Source organism: Haliotis asinina, chromosome 3, assembly GCF_037392515.1.
Source record: "Haliotis asinina isolate JCU_RB_2024 chromosome 3, JCU_Hal_asi_v2, whole genome shotgun sequence".
In the NCBI taxonomy this organism is placed as follows: Eukaryota; Metazoa; Mollusca; class Gastropoda; order Lepetellida; family Haliotidae; genus Haliotis; species Haliotis asinina.
In genome coordinates, this window is record NC_090282.1 from 37,746,658 (window position 1) to 37,762,799 (window position 16,142).

The window sequence follows — 16,142 nt, forward strand, 5'->3', positions numbered from 1 at the left end:
ATAGATATTCTAGTTTTGCTTGGGTTTTCTTGGATATATTGGTTTCAAGGTCTGTATGACAGATCTAGACTAAAGGGTGGTGAAGACTATATAAGGTAGTGTCTCAGAAAACGTATCACGACAGAATATCCTTTTAAACTGCAACTGAGTCCCATTGGGAAAGGTACTTCAGAACCTGAGGAAATCTGGACTTGTTTCATTTAGATCTTTAGCACTGAAGAAAGTGCTGGGGTGTGTTTTGAGTGTTGGGGGAGTTTGATCACATTGATGATCATTGGAATCAATTATCATTTCAGTTCTATTATTTTTGCTTTTTTTACGTGCATTTTCTAAGCACGCCAGGACGACCAAATCATACGTTTTACGTACTATAAGATGACAGCCATGGGTTGTACTCAGATGACAGCCGTACTCAGGGTTGTTAAGGTGTGGGACATCTTTCACAACCATCGTTTACCGTAATAAATATACTCCAGTCACGACATCTATTCACGTTAGTCGTCACAGGATGAATTGAGAAATATACATCTTGTGGTTGGTTGTTTAATGCCACACTCCGCAATATTCCACTTAAATGGCAGCGGTGTGCAAATAATCGAGTCTGGGCCAGTGATCAACAGCACGAGCATCGTTCTACATAATAGAAACGACGTGTCAGCCATGTTAGCGAGTCTGACCACCCGATCTTCTAACGACAAGCGTGGGGTATACTGAAGACAAATTCTAACCCGGATCTTCACAGGCCGACATAATCGTACACTGTCGTGAAAAGAACACGCCTCAAATTAAACAAAAGCAAATGCCCTTGTCTGTTTTGTTCCCGAGCAAATTTAGAACAAGTGATGCGTGCATACCTGTGCCAGAAGTTTATTGTTGGTTATACGATACCACAATAACATTCTATCCAGTGACAGAACGTGAAAGGATAGCATGCTAACCGTCACGAACGCCGAGATCAAGATGTATACAGGTAACACTTTGTAAGGACCACAGGTGACGGTCCCTCTGTCACGTTTCCTAACGTGTATGAGGGTGTGTGCTCCTGTTACCTGGCACGGGGATGTACATGATTAAGCTGATGCAGGCGCTGGTTTGACAACAGCATCATTAACGAAATCGGCGTATTACTGGTGACATTTTAACAGGATTGCATTTCAACAAATACAGACCCGGCCAAGCAAACGGTAAACGTCACAAGAGAGGAGTGCTGGCCACCTTACACATAAGTGAGTGGGTTTAGTGTTACGCCGCTTTTAGCATATTCCATGACGGCGGGGGACAAATGGGCTTCACACATTATACCCATGTGAAGAATCGAACCCGGGTTTTCGGCGTGACGAGCGAACGATTTAACCACTAGGCTACCCTACCATGATATCTCTGGAATACTGCTAAATGCTGGCGTAAAACTAAATTCAGTCAGTCAATTCAAACGTGTTTTGATCTAGGACGTATTATTTTCAGCATTACAAGCCCCTGTGTTTCATCTCACATGACCTCAGCCTAGAGCAATTTGGAAACATGTTGGAAAACACCAATTTGCAAATGTGGCCCGCATCCAGTTCGATTCAAGACCAATTTGGGCGGATACACATCGATCTACGGAAGGAGCGACTGAATAAAGTAGTACTATTGAACCCGTGTGAAAGTCACACGCAGCGCTGTTCGGCGCTTGAATGAAATTTGAATGTCACTCGCGTAAAACCCCACAGACGGCGGAAGGACAAAGCACGTGTGGCTGTATCCGTATCTGGAGGGGGATTCCCAAGACACCGTGGCAGTGCGTGGCTATAAATAGAACCAGATTAACTGACATAGCCTGTTATAAATATTCTCTAACACCTAAGCTTTTAAAATGGTGAAATGAAACTTTGTGATGGTTCTTAGAAACGCTGCATATAAGAAGTCTTTTAAAGGGCCGTGAATGATGGTACGGGTATTTTGGACCACAAAACACTTTGTACAAAATAGAAAGGGAAAATAGAGTTAAGCAGAATAGGTTGTATGCGCATATATGTTATAATTGTGAATCTGTCTGAGACACTATAGAGCTGGGAGCAACACAAAAAGCAATTCTGAAAACTCTCACAACTCGTATGTTAAAGCAGGGAGCCTATGTGGAGTATCCCTGGTTAAAGTGAGTGTGTGTAGTTTTACGCCGCTTTTCAGCAATATTCCAGCAATATCACGGCGGGTGACACCAGAAAATGGGCTTTACACATTGTACCCATGTGGGGAATCGAATCCGGGTCTTCGGCGTGACGGGCGAACGCTTTAACCACTAGGCTACCCCACCGCCAACCCCTGTTATGTTAAAAGTTTAGTTAATAAGGAGAGCAGAAGCCAGTGACACAAACCACAAAATAATTGTTTTAAACTTAAGAAAAGGAAACACTTGACAACGGATTTAACAAATGGTATATCCTATTGCCACGGACGTGATTAACGGACAGAAATGGCGTAAATTAACTCACATTTTCAGAAAACAATTGAAACACAATCACTGTACATGCATGAACATTTTCACAAATGTTGCAACGTATACAAAAGCAACATGGGTATTGGGTGTCACATATACCAGCGTACTAAGTGTACCAACTTACAAATGTATGGACATACAAAAATATCCACGGTCTTGGTCCCCGTTCCTAAGAGTGATCGTAGCGCAACGGCAGTCGTAAATCTAGGTTAAAGCATGGGATTTACGATCATCTTTCAACTACGACTGCTTTGAGTAACGGGACCCCGATTAAAAGGGACTTTAAGCGTTCGACCTGTCGTAACTTTATAGTTTATCATAGGCTACGAATGTCGTATGTCGCTGCGAACGTTTTTTGTGGATCGGGACCCACGACGGTAACAGAGAATATGTTCACCTGTAACGACTTTAGCTGTATGATGGGGTGGCTTAGTGGTTAATGCGTTTGCTTGCGTTAATGCGTTTGTTCTGTTCCCAATACAGACACATATTTCGTGTCTCCGGTCGTGATATTGCTGAAATATTGCTCAAAGCGGCTTAAATCTAAACTCAATCCCTCGATACATTATGTGGATACTGTTGGCTTCACGCGCAGATTTCTGAACACAGACACCATATGGCATTCAAAGACATGGCCTGTTCATCTTTGAGTAGACTATTAACGTCGATATGTAGGGAACTGAAAACATGCACGTCATTACATATGCATCCGGTACTACAGAAGACTGGCGAGAAATGTTCCACGCGGGAGACGGAATCCGCCTACCCTACTAGACGTCCTGTATATTTATGAATTACTGAGAATTAGAATCTATGACAAATCAGCCAGTCACTGGTAACAGTTGATTGTGTACAAACACATTGATATAATTGAATGGGAATTCATTGAAAAGTGTTGTGAAAGAGCTTTGAATGTCACATCCATCGTCTTATTGTCTTATTATTATTATTAACTTGTATTCATACTAGGCTCTGTGCACTACTGGCTTCCATGTTATCCTTTTACCCGTTGTCTTTATCATCACTTGTTAATTAGTTTATGTATTATATATCGCCTGTTCTCTCCCTGTATCATTTACACTTTGAAAACGATACAAGAACCTGTATCGAAACGTCGTGTTCCAGTATTAAAGAAGTTGTCATCCATATACACTTATTCTATTAACGACTACATATGTGTGAACCAACTTAGCAGGCCTGACCACCCGACCCGTGATGAGTACACTTTAACTACTAGTCCCTGGACACGTTGGAAACAGACGATATGTCACCTATGCATCAAAATTATGACCGTGTCCGACCTTGACCTTGGTATAAGGAAATGCATCATCATATCCGCCTCGTATTCAATAACGGATATTTAGGAGAAAATTTAAAACTTGTCTTGTGGAACCGAAAATTCTTAGTAAAGCTGAAGTATGTCCGCTCCCATTTTCAATTACTGATGTACACTACCTTTAGAGTCAATAAACAGTGCATGAATGCGACAGGTGTTGAAAGAGCTGAGTCATGGTGAGGTCATTGCTCCAAGAACAGGTAATGCAGTCATGACGTCTAGTTAAAAACCTCTGAATTAAAAGAATTCGTCCTCGGTGTGCTGTTCTTCAATGGAGACAACCAAATAAATCCTGTGCTTACATTCAGTATTGGGGCGTTGGGGTAGCCTAGTGGTTAAAGCGTTCGACCGAGGTCCCAGGTTCGATTTCCACATGGGTACAATGAGTGAAACCCGTTTCTGATGCCCCATCTTTGGTACTGCAGGAAAACAGCGGGGTACAACTAAAGTAACCGCTAACGCGTTGTGTGTTCTTAAAACTCGATCACGGGATTGTCTTTTCAACATTCGAATATGTCATGCAGATGGATCAGTGGTGAGTCATGCTTACAACAGACAAACAAACATTTCGTGTCTCTCCCAAAACATATTTCAAGACTTACTTCACAGAACATGGCATTTTTTCAGTAATTTCAAACCATACAACATATTTCTCTAAAAGGATGGGCCAACATTTTCATCAGTGATTTCAGGGAACAAATTACGTTTCCAACAAAACACATTCATAAGATAAAGATTAGGTTCATATCAGTCTAGCAGTTGATGTATATCTTTATCCTGTCACACAGTCCGTGAAACAAACATGCCAGGATCTGCCAATGCAAGAACAGTTTCTGAAAATGAAGGGAGCCTCTGGGCTGTTTCATAATAAACTAACATGTACGTTGCCCACACACCTGTTAATAAAATTAAATTTCAGTTTCCTTTTTTCACAAGGGTGGTTTGTCATATTGTTATATCAGATTTTGACTTGGTATCGTTTCCTTGACCTATTAGTGTATTTATGAGCATAATTTAGAAACCGTTTTTCATCCATGTAAAATATACTGAACAGGAAAAGAAAAGAAACTTTTATGAGATTTCATTTCAAGAAATTGCATTTCTTTTGCCGTTCAGTACATGTTAATTTCCAAGACTAGTAAATGGTATACCCTGATGCATGCAACTAGTGTCACACTAATTACAACCTTGAACCCTGGGTGAGACTCCTCAGAGCTAAGACTAGCTCCAAGACTAAGGCTAGACTATGTTGGGGTATAGGAGTTAGCCCTGAAATGATTTGTACAATTACAACCTTGAACCCTGGGTGAGACTCCCCAGAGCTAAGACTAGCTCCAAGACTAAGGCTAGACTATGTTGGGGTATAGGAGTTAGCCCTGAAATGATTTGTACAATTACAACCTTGAACCCTGGGTGAGACTCCCCAGAGCTAAGACTAGCTCCAAGACTAAGGCTAGACTATGTTGGGGTATAGGAGTTAGCCCTGAAATGATTTGTACAATTACAACCTTGAACCCTGGGTGAGACTCCTCAGAGCTAAGACTAGCTCCAAGACTAAGGCTAGACTATGTTGGGGTATAGGAGTTAGCCCTGAAATGATTTGTACAATTACAACCTTGAACCCTGGGTGAGACTCCTCAGAGCTAAGATTAGCTCCAAGACTAAGGCTAGACTATGTTGGGGTATAGGAGTTAGCCCTGAAATGATTTGTACAATTACAACCTTGAACCCTGGGTGAGACTCCTCAGAGCTAAGACTAGCTCCAAGACTAAGGCTAGACTATGTTGAGGTATAGGAGTTAGCCCTGAAATGATTTGTACAATTACAACCTTGAACCCTGGGTGAGACTCCTCAGAGCTAAGACTAGCTCCAAGACTAAGGCTAGACTATGTTGGGGTATAGGAGTTAGCCCTGAAATGATTTGTACAATTACAACCTTGAACCCTGGGTGAGACTCCTCAGAGCTAAGACTAGCTCCAAGACTAAGGCTAGACTATGTTGGGGTATAGGAGTTAGCCCTGAAATGATTTGTACAATTACAACCTTGAACCCTGGGTGAGACTCCTCAGAGCTAAGACTAGCTCCAAGACTAAGGCTAGACTATGTTGGGGTATAGGAGTTAGCCCTGAAATGATTTGTACAATTACAACCTTGAACCCTGGGTGAGACTCCTCAGAGCTAAGACTAGCTCCAAGACTAAGGCTAGACTATGTTGGGGTATAGGAGTTAGCCCTGAAATGATTTGTACAATTACAACCTTGAACCCTGGGTGAGACTCCCCAGAGCTAAGACTAGCTCCAAGACTAAGGCTAGACTATGTTGAGGTATAGGAGTTAGCCCTGAAATGATTTGTACAATTACAACCTAGTACCCAGCAGCTGTCAACTGCCCTGCATTCTTTAAAAAAGTATTTCATGTGGTTTTCCTGTTTGTAGGAATCATATCAGTTTTTACTCCTTATCACAAACAATTCCTGACAACCTGACAAGGAAGTGGCCTTACATACTTGCAGTCCTGATCACAAGAAGACTCTTAGATCTGTTGTTTTACACCACTGTATAAACTATAAAGTTATATCCAGAATATGCAATAATGTTATAAAAAACCCAGTGATTGACAGCATGAACATCAGTGCTACACAGTCATGTTCTTCAGTGCCACATATTTGTATACAACACATCAGTGGGTAATTGCAAATGATACTTCCTCTGTTCTGTGAGGTTTATAAGAACATTCACTGGTATTTTCTTTTTCCTTATTGTGTATGACACACTCTGCAAATGATAGAGTCTGGACCAAGCAGTCTAGTGATCAACAGCATGAGCACTGATCTATGAATCTCTGGTTCATCGCTTGTTCATCACTTATATTATTGAGGTTAGTCTCAATAGAGTTGTTGTACATTGCACTTCAAATATAGTACTAAATATAATGATAAAGAAAGAAAGTTAACAAATACCTTCACTTTATTGCCAAAAAATAAGGAATATTTGACCAAATGTGAATTTTAACAAATACCATAAAGAACCAGGATATTACAACATCATTAAATCTGTTACAAGAAACGATACAATTGGTCAGTACACAGGCTCAAGCCCTGGACCTAGATTTTCAAAGATCACCTTGTGTTAGGATGGTCCTAACTGCTATAGCAGTCATATTAACTTACGACGATCTTAGTGCTAAGAAAGCCTTGAAAATCTAGGCCCTGGAAAATACATTGTCTTTCTCTGGGTATGTAGTGTGACAATTTTTATTGGCAAAAATATTCATGATTCCAAATTTGTTGCAGTTCCATTCAAAATAATTTTGCCAGTGAATTAAATTTCTTCATTTAGGTCAATCTATAGTTCCAAAATCTAATGGGTTAAATGATTTCTCCTTCCCAACATAAATATGGATACTTTCCGAACAAACTGATCATCAAGTAAACAGGCGTAGAACGTGTTCCTGGTGTCAAGACATGATAAACACATTACAGGAAACACCGCTAGAGCAAATCTGACATGTCAACTTCATACAGAGTTTCTCATCTCCTGGGAACAATACATGAGAAACCTTATCTATCAAATCAGGGTCACAATGTGTAGAGTTTGTTCAAGATTAAAGTTTCCATTGTTTTGATTATTTTCATTTCTTCATTCAACTTAATTCACTGGCAAGAGGTAGTTTAGTGTGGTCAAAAACAAAGTATTAAATAATTTTAGAATCATTGTCAGTTCAAAGAACATATGACAGAGCAAATACATATCTATATATATATATATCTAATAAGAAACAAACAATAAACAGCAATATAAGACAAAGTATGTTAAAATGTTGCTTATCCTTATTATGGTGTTTTATCACAGGAGGTCTGCTCAGTATGGGAGGAAGGTTGAAACATATTATACAAGGAGGAAATGGGATTCAAACTTACAGAAGATGGCCCCTCCAAGGAAGGGCTCAGCAAAGCAAAGAGTTGTCTTGACTGAGGAGTTACCTGATTTCGGTGAAACAGTATCCTTGACTCAAGAGCTATCTGATTTCCTGAAACAGTTTGCTTGAGTCAAGAGCACCTGATTTCCTGAAACAGTATCCTTGAGTCAAGAGCCACCTGACTTCCTGAAACAGTTTCCTTGTGTCAAGAGCCACCTGACTTCCCGAAACAGTTTCCTTGTGTCAAGAGCACCTGATTTCCGGAACTAGTTTCCCTGAGTCAAGAGCTACCTGATTTCGTGAAACAGTTTGCTTGAGTCAAGAGCTACCTGATTTCGTGAAACAAGTTTCCTTGAGTCAAGAGCACCTGATTTCCTGAAACAGTTTCCATAAGTCAAGCGCCACCTGATTTCCTGTTGGCTGGAAGGTGGAGAGAGGAGATGCAATGTTTGCAGGGCCATTGTCATAAGGCTTTCACATGAAAGCTTACTCAGCTTGGATGGAGATATATGCTGGACCAGAATTAATGTTTGAAGACCTTTCTTTCTAACATAAACAGTAAAGCAGTGACGAGTTCCACAAAGTGATCACAGTTGTAAGTCTATGTTAAATTAAGGGCAACAGTCTGCATAGCAATGATCACTTTGTGCAAAAGGGACATGCTGTATATCAGTTCAGTTAAGAAATTGGTAACATGTCTTTCATTTGTAAAATAAATAAAATGAATAAGATTTTGACACTGAAATAACATGTTGTACAGGCTGTCACTAATACCATTATTGATGATCAGTGCTGCTACCATAAAAACCTATTCATCATAAATACAAGAACAAGATGCAATCAAATGGGTAAACAAAAAGAAAAAAACAAACATCCAAGACGGGGCATCGATTGTCAAATTCTGAAGGCACCAAAAATGAAATAAAACAGTATTTATCCAAACTGCAGGATGAACAAATATGTCAAATATTATCTAAGAACACCAATCACCTTGCTATTCCTATTCTTTAGTTATTCAAGAATCAACAGCCATGTAAATAAACCAATCAGAGAAGAACCCTCAAGATATGACAAGATTAAGAAATGAGGAAATCTGTGAATTTCTCCTTTGCCTATTGCCAGGAATGAGATATAGCTGATCATACCTCTGGAGGGGAACAGAGCCCCATTTCACCAAACTCTCATAAGTCTAAGATCTTGTAACTTTTCTCGGATCATTTGCACCTCGTATGTTACAGTATACCAGGTACAAATGCTATGAGAAAAGTTAGAAGATCTTAGGCCTTTGAAAGTTTTGTGAAACAGGCCCCAAATCCAGAAGAGGGAGCAACAGGCTGGGTAGAGACACAGTTTTGAAAGTTATCAATCAAGTCTTCAGTTATGTGTAGTTGATTTAGGAAAAAACAATATGTAAAGATGCACTGACAGTTTTTTTGTGTTTTCTTGGTATAGCCTAAGATGTCATAACACTACAGAACATACACAACAAAAAAGTCAAGATGGATCAAGCATTTGTTATAATTTCTCCTGGAACTCTGGAACTTCATATCTGTCAGAAACTGACAAATAATTAATTCTAGCTGGGAGATTCTAAATACCACACCTAGCAATTCAGGTAAATATGAACAAAGTCCATCCAACAGTGTTAATTAAAACCAAAAATCCTCACCACTAAAACATTTAAATATTGAATACTATGATATGCATTTCAAAAACATATTTCTTTGTCTGGACGAGATTCTGAACCCCCAGTAATACACACAACTCAAGAAACAAATCATCTGTACTATAATGGTTCACCTATCCTGGCTTATGGTTTGGAATAACAGGCTAACTATAGCATTATGAACGTGTTGAGTGAGCTTTCCACAGGATAACACATTCACGATAATAATTGGAGTGCTTCAACGTACTTGAGACATACACATGGAATGACAGTAACAGTCATGAAACATCTTCTTTTGAGTAGCATACAAGGAATGATAGATGTATTTTAGAACTATTATCATACACGCTTATTGTCTTTTTGAGTTTTAGACATGGCACAGCACATCGATAATAACATGATATTGAAGTCACAATCAGCAATATTCAACTTATAATGTGGAGGTCAATGAACATTAGTCTGGATCAGATAATGCAGTGATCAACATCATGAGCAAACCATTATAACATGAAATAATCATGCATGTTCCAACTTCTTTTGTGTAGTATACATGGAATGATAGATTAGCTTTAATAATATGCATGACTGAGTGAGTGAGTATGGTTTTATGTTTTTGTTTTGGCAATATTCCAGCAATATCACAGCAGGGACCTCCAGAAATGGGCTTCACACAGTACCAATGTCTTGTGCATGACAAGTCAATGCTTGTACCACTAGGCTACTCCACTGACCATTTAGTAATATGAAATAACATGACTGGCCACTGCTATTCCTGGAATATCGTTGCTGTCAGCAACTAGAGAGTAACCAATGAGGCACAATGAATGTTCACAAGTATCACAGACTATCTGTCACAACCAACCTCCTTCAAGTCAGATCCGACACATCACCCCTCAGAGTGAATATCTGAGGACATGTTATCAGATGATCTGGCTAATTGTTAAGTAAATGTGTTTCACACCTATTTGTAATATTCCAGATACATCAAAGAATCCTATAAATAATGTCAAATCTTTTCTGGTTATAAGAATATAAAACCTGCATGCACAGGTTTCATAAACAGTAGTTGCCATTTGGGATACGCCTGTATATGAAATATACTATTCCACTTTGCCAGGGATTTTTTTAGATTCCAAAGATACACAAAAATGATTCCAATAATATATCAAGTATATATGCGATCAGAATAACATTTAAGATTTCTATCAAAAGTTGAGTGGCATACATTGTATTGACAGTAAGTACAATCATTTCACATTCATAATATCATTACTGAAAAGAAAACTAAAACGTAATCACGTAATCCCCGGTAACTAGGACAACCCAATATTATGCAAATGTCAGCTGTGATGACAAACAAACAAATACTAGACGTTAAAAATAATACTGTTGAGGACAGGAACATGAAGACTGGGAAGAACCTTATCTGGAAGGTTAATTCCATTTAGAGTCAGGTGTAACCATGACAACAGTGGAGAAAGCAGAACTGACCAACCCAGTGGTTTCTTTCAAAAGTATCATTGCTATTTGTGTGAGGAAATAATAAATGGTGTATCAAATGAATAATAACAGTTATGCCAGGGTAGGAAAGTTAAATCCAACTAACCTGCACTTCATTTTGGACTAGTGGCAACTGTAGCTGTGCAAGTATCTATCCAAGATGTAGAAAGCATCCTACTAGGGCAAGATGCTGGACTAGTGACAGTGAACTTAAAAAAGCCTGTCCGAATACCTGAGTCTGGCTAGAATTCAGACAGACAATCTAAATTTACAGCTAGCCAGGCCAAAGGTCTGGTGAAACATTTAGACAACATGTTCCATACATCTGAGAAAATTCACCACATCTGAAAATCTATTATTCAAACTGACTGTTACATTTGGACTTGACATTAATGTCCGACCATTAAATTATCATACCACAAACTCAAAGCACTGTGTTGACACATATTATCTCTAAAACAGCAACACATCTCAATGCACAGAGATCTGCAGTAAATTAATGTCTCAGGTTCATGGAATTATTCAATGTGACTAAAGATTTAGATATCTTCTTTGGATTGTCTGGTCTGGTTAAATCCATTTTGGGATGGGAACATTTTGAAATTACCAGCCCTAGTCTCTGGATTGTTTTTTGGCTTATTTCATACACTGCTGATGACGATTACACAATGTGTGCAATGGTTCCTTTGCACATTTTGTCGTGTTGAAGTCCACAACCAAGTAACATGTGGAATAGCATGCTCCAAGGATATACAGCCATATTGGTACACCTGTGTACCTCTACTGGGTACATTTCTGATTGGGATCATAGCTGCAGTTCTACCTGGTTCTCATTCTCATACCGATCACTAAACATTTGTAAGGTTACGATCTATTGTAACTCCATGTTTAGCTTACCAACTACGAATGCTTTGTGGCACTGGCTAGCTATTCTTGAAACATTCATAGCAATACAAACTTCTTACACCCATTCTTAACACATTGGCAATGATCGAAGTTAAGAATTCTTAGAGTTATGAATAAAGGAATAAAGGAACAGGGTACAAATTTTCGAAGCTTAGCTCTCTTAGAGCTGAGACAGTTGTAAGTTAATGTTAATGTATGGCACTTACAACTATCTCAGCGCTATGAGAGCTTTGAAAATATGGGTAAAAAGGAACATGAAGATATTAAATTGGAATTGAGCATAGTCAAGGTCACCAAAAGTGTAAGCCACGAAGAAGTGTAAATAACTGTAGGGAAATGTCATGTGGAAATAACAAGGTGGAAATAACAAAGTGGAAATGATGAAGGAAGCAAATGTGGGTTACAAGAAGAATTAACAGTTATTCTTCATTATTCATTACAACTCTGTAGGATATGAAGTAGGACAGCCATCTCTGCTAACATTTTAAGAGAATGTTCACAACATCGTCATAATATTGCACAGAGAAAGCTAAAAATGCCACATAATTTCCCTCAAATGTCCAACAAATACAACTTATATATCATTGAGCTTGAAATAACTTAAACACACATATTATGCCCATAAATCTACAAACATCAAAACTAAACACATTTGTTGGAAGAACATATCAGTCAAACACACTGTATTGAGTGAGTGAGTGAATTTGAGGGAGTAGGTCCAATCCTAGCAACAGTGACACATGTCAAGTACGTTTAGCACATTGCTGAAATCCACGAACACAATATCGTGCTCAAAAAACCCAACTACATGTATAAATAAACACCGATGTGCTCAAAGCCATTCAGAAAAATATATGAATGACTGACAAGCTGCCTGTTAACCATAAATTTCAATCAATCAAAAATTTTACCAGATTTTGAAAAATATTTCATATTTATTAAGGTCTACCAGCTTTATGGTGGTGGAAGTGTTGCAGATCGTGGATGTTTATGAATGAATCCCAAGAGAACAGGTTGAATAATAACCAAGGTGAACTGATTTGAACCCGCATCCCAGCATATCAGCAGATCCTGGTGACACTGAAGGACATAACTCTGCACAGTGGGCTAGGACATGAGAGTGTTAACCAACATGCCCAGTGGAACCACATTTCACAAAGATTCAAATCATAATTATAATAATAATCATAACAAAAATAATAATCATATTTGAGGTTCGACCTGTAACTTGTCACTTGGAAGGAACACGACTCTCACCCCAGATTTACCTAGCCCTAGACAACACAAAACACTAGTTATTATGCTAAACAGGACCATCACTGGCACATACCTCCAACAGTAATGAGGACCATAAACCTGAAAAATTTCAGAATTTTCAAAGTTATTCTGAAAATTTCCTATCATTTTCCCTGACAAATAAATAATTGTTACAACATGCACAATTTAAGAATATTAGGAATATGAGATTCAAAATCACTAGCATCATTACAAAATGTTGCACAAACTATAAGATAAACAGAAAGAAAAAAAAGTTCTGTATCCTAAAATTACACGACTTGTTGCAAACAAACTCTTTCTTCTGCATTTCCACAGCTGAGCTTCTGTATTTCATGATCCTATCACCAATATACTACGCAAAACAAAGACAAAAACGTCTTGTATATCTTCTAATATATCTGTTGTAGGCTCAAGTACCATGTGTTAATAATCAAAACATAAAGTAAAAATAATTGTCAGCAGACATAAATTACACAATTCATGATTTCTTGGACAAAAATACAAATGCTAATTCCAAACATTTAAGCTGATAGCTGACAAAATGAAAAAAGGGGAAAAAACAGGACAAAGACCTTCCCCTCAATTAGAGTATTTTCATCAAAACCCTTACCACAACTCTTATCTCAAACAAATGAAATGTTAAACAATTTTTACAATTCCAATTCTTAATTAAAACAGAGCCGCCTTTCCAGCCTTGCGGGAATCCGAGTGGGCGAAAATTTCATCATTGACCTTGGCAACTGCTTGGACGACACTGAGACCTTCGGTGACCTTGACCATGTTGTGGCCTATTTTCTTCAGGTCCTCTGCGACAGACACTAAGAATGTTGCTGCAACAGACAATTAGAGATCACTACAAACCAGAAATATTGACAGCCCATTTGGGTTCAGATGTGAATGATGAATGTTCAATAACTCAATAAAGGAATAAGTGCGCAAAACACAAATAAGACACATAGTCCAGAAAACTCTGTACCGAACAGGATCTGAAATTGGACGCATGGCGATCAATCACAGAAGAAGTTGTTTGAGAAACTATCATGTAACATTGTTCTATTTTCACTCGTTGCACTAAAGGGAGACAAATAGCTGGTGCAACTCAGCATAGACCCGAACTAGCTAAGATATGGCCGGCAATGTAGAACTGAACTAAGATAGGGACTTCACACTTGTGACACCATCAATGTGGGTTTCAGCTGCCAATTTGTACTGTTTGTCAAATTTGATAAATCACTGATGATATGATCCAGACAAATTGCGCATATCAATTCAGCAGGCCAATCTGTGCGAGTCTGTCTTTACATTTCATATACTATGACGATGATACTGGGGCAACACAATATATCACTATCAGTCTGACTTATTGATGTAGAATTAATATGTGCCATGTTGTGGATTGTCCTTCACATTAAAACAACCCTGCAGTTCCGAAATGATTCTGCTTCTACACACTCAGGCAGATCAGAAACCAAATGAGATATGTGGAAGTCGCTGTGGCTGAGTGGGCTAGGTGGCTGACTTTGTGTGCTGGCGATTGGGTGCCTGACTCTGAGGGTACCGGTTCAAATCTGGGGTGGGTCTCAACAAAAAAAAAATACCAGAATTTGTACTTACAAAGAAAGTGTAATCCCAAATATGACATATGTTACAAATGAGATATTAGTATATCAATAATTCTGATGGGGAATGTGCAAAATAGCCACTGGTCTTCAAGCCCATGGCTAGTAAACATCCACTATATCTCCACAGTCCCTGGACCAACTATCTAGAGAATTTACATGGGATCATTTCATGAATATATCACTCTCTCTGACTTGCTAGGTTATAATACACTATTAAATCATGCAAGGTTATGGCCTGATAAAAACATTCATCATATTAGCAGCTACATGATAAAACTTGAGTCTACATTCACCTTTTCAAGCTAGTGAATTATTTTGTGGTCAAGAAACATTCAGGCACAACTAGCCCAACTGGATATTAAAATTTGGAAACTATTTTGCACATGGAAGGTAGTTACACACTTCAACTCTCCACAGAGAGTAAATTCACGATATAACGGCTATCATAATTGAAACACGGTTGGACAGCAACAACCTAACTCCAGGACCAGATTCTGAATATCAGTCTAAACCATGACATTATTTCTTACACAAACCATGCATATAACTTTACATAACAAACATTGATGTTAGGGCAACAGGAGTTACCTCCCCTTTAATTACTTGTTGAATCAAACAAACACCCTACACATGCACAGAAGCTGAATCTCCATGCTTAAACTTCTTGTTTGGCATAACTTTAGCAGGTTCTGATTGGAACATGGCTTATTAACTTGGCTTACAAGATTAAGAGAAGGCTTGGACTAATCTGCTTGTTGGATGTTGTATATACTGGACAAAATAAGTTACGGATATTGGTATTTTATGACTGATACTTTATCAGTATGTCAATAAATAAATACATCGTTGTTAATACTTTCAAAATTTACAAATATCCCTCACTATTTTTGTCCAGTAGAGTTCAGCACAGCTATATTTTCTGCAATCTTACTTTCATACTCTGTTCTGTTGGAATACAGATCGTCATATATCCTTGGGCTCTCAATGGCACGAACTATATCCCGACCCATTCCAAAAGCTAGCACATTTGCAATTGTCTCAGCAACACCTGCAATTACAATAAACATTTAAATATGATTATAACATGTCAGACAAGTTATACATACTGGCCTCTGACAGGGTTGTAGCTACCATTATATAAAAAAAATGCCCATGCTTACACATGTTTGTTCCTAAAAAGGTTGGGAAAACCCTCCATACTTTGTCAATATAGCACATTGAAATCTATTAGGCCTACATGAAAAAACTGGCCTGCTACATGCTTTCCTCAGGTGTTGAAAAAGAACCCAAAAGAATTACCCGTACGATGTGCGTAATGTCCCTTTTAAATCAAATACATTACTTGAAATATTTGAAAATCTCATTGTGGATTTGGTCTGAAGAATTGACTTATTACTTGAATTCTTATTGTTGGTTATTGAAAGGAACAAAAGTAAA

At 38.4% G+C, this 16,142-nt stretch overlaps 3 protein-coding genes across 3 annotated transcripts in view; all 3 read right to left on the bottom strand.

Moving 5' to 3' along the window:
• LOC137277953 (uncharacterized) overlaps positions 1-16,142 on the bottom strand; it is a 182,576-nt gene that overhangs the window by 54,712 nt on the left and 111,722 nt on the right. The gene's annotated exons all lie outside the window — the stretch shown is intronic.
• Positions 1-16,142, bottom strand: part of LOC137277950 (uncharacterized protein DDB_G0284459-like) — a 156,385-nt gene that overhangs the window by 16,005 nt on the left and 124,238 nt on the right. The gene's annotated exons all lie outside the window — the stretch shown is intronic.
• LOC137277949 (glutathione hydrolase 1 proenzyme-like) overlaps positions 13,672-16,142 on the bottom strand; it is a 29,186-nt gene continuing 26,715 nt past the window's right edge. The window contains exons 15-16 of the mRNA XM_067809964.1: positions 15,637-15,753; positions 13,672-13,913 (exon numbers count right to left, since the gene is read on the bottom strand). Of these exons, the coding sequence (XP_067666065.1) occupies positions 13,753-13,913; positions 15,637-15,753 (278 nt within the window). The 3' untranslated portion in view covers positions 13,672-13,752. The remainder of the gene's footprint in view (positions 13,914-15,636; positions 15,754-16,142) is intronic.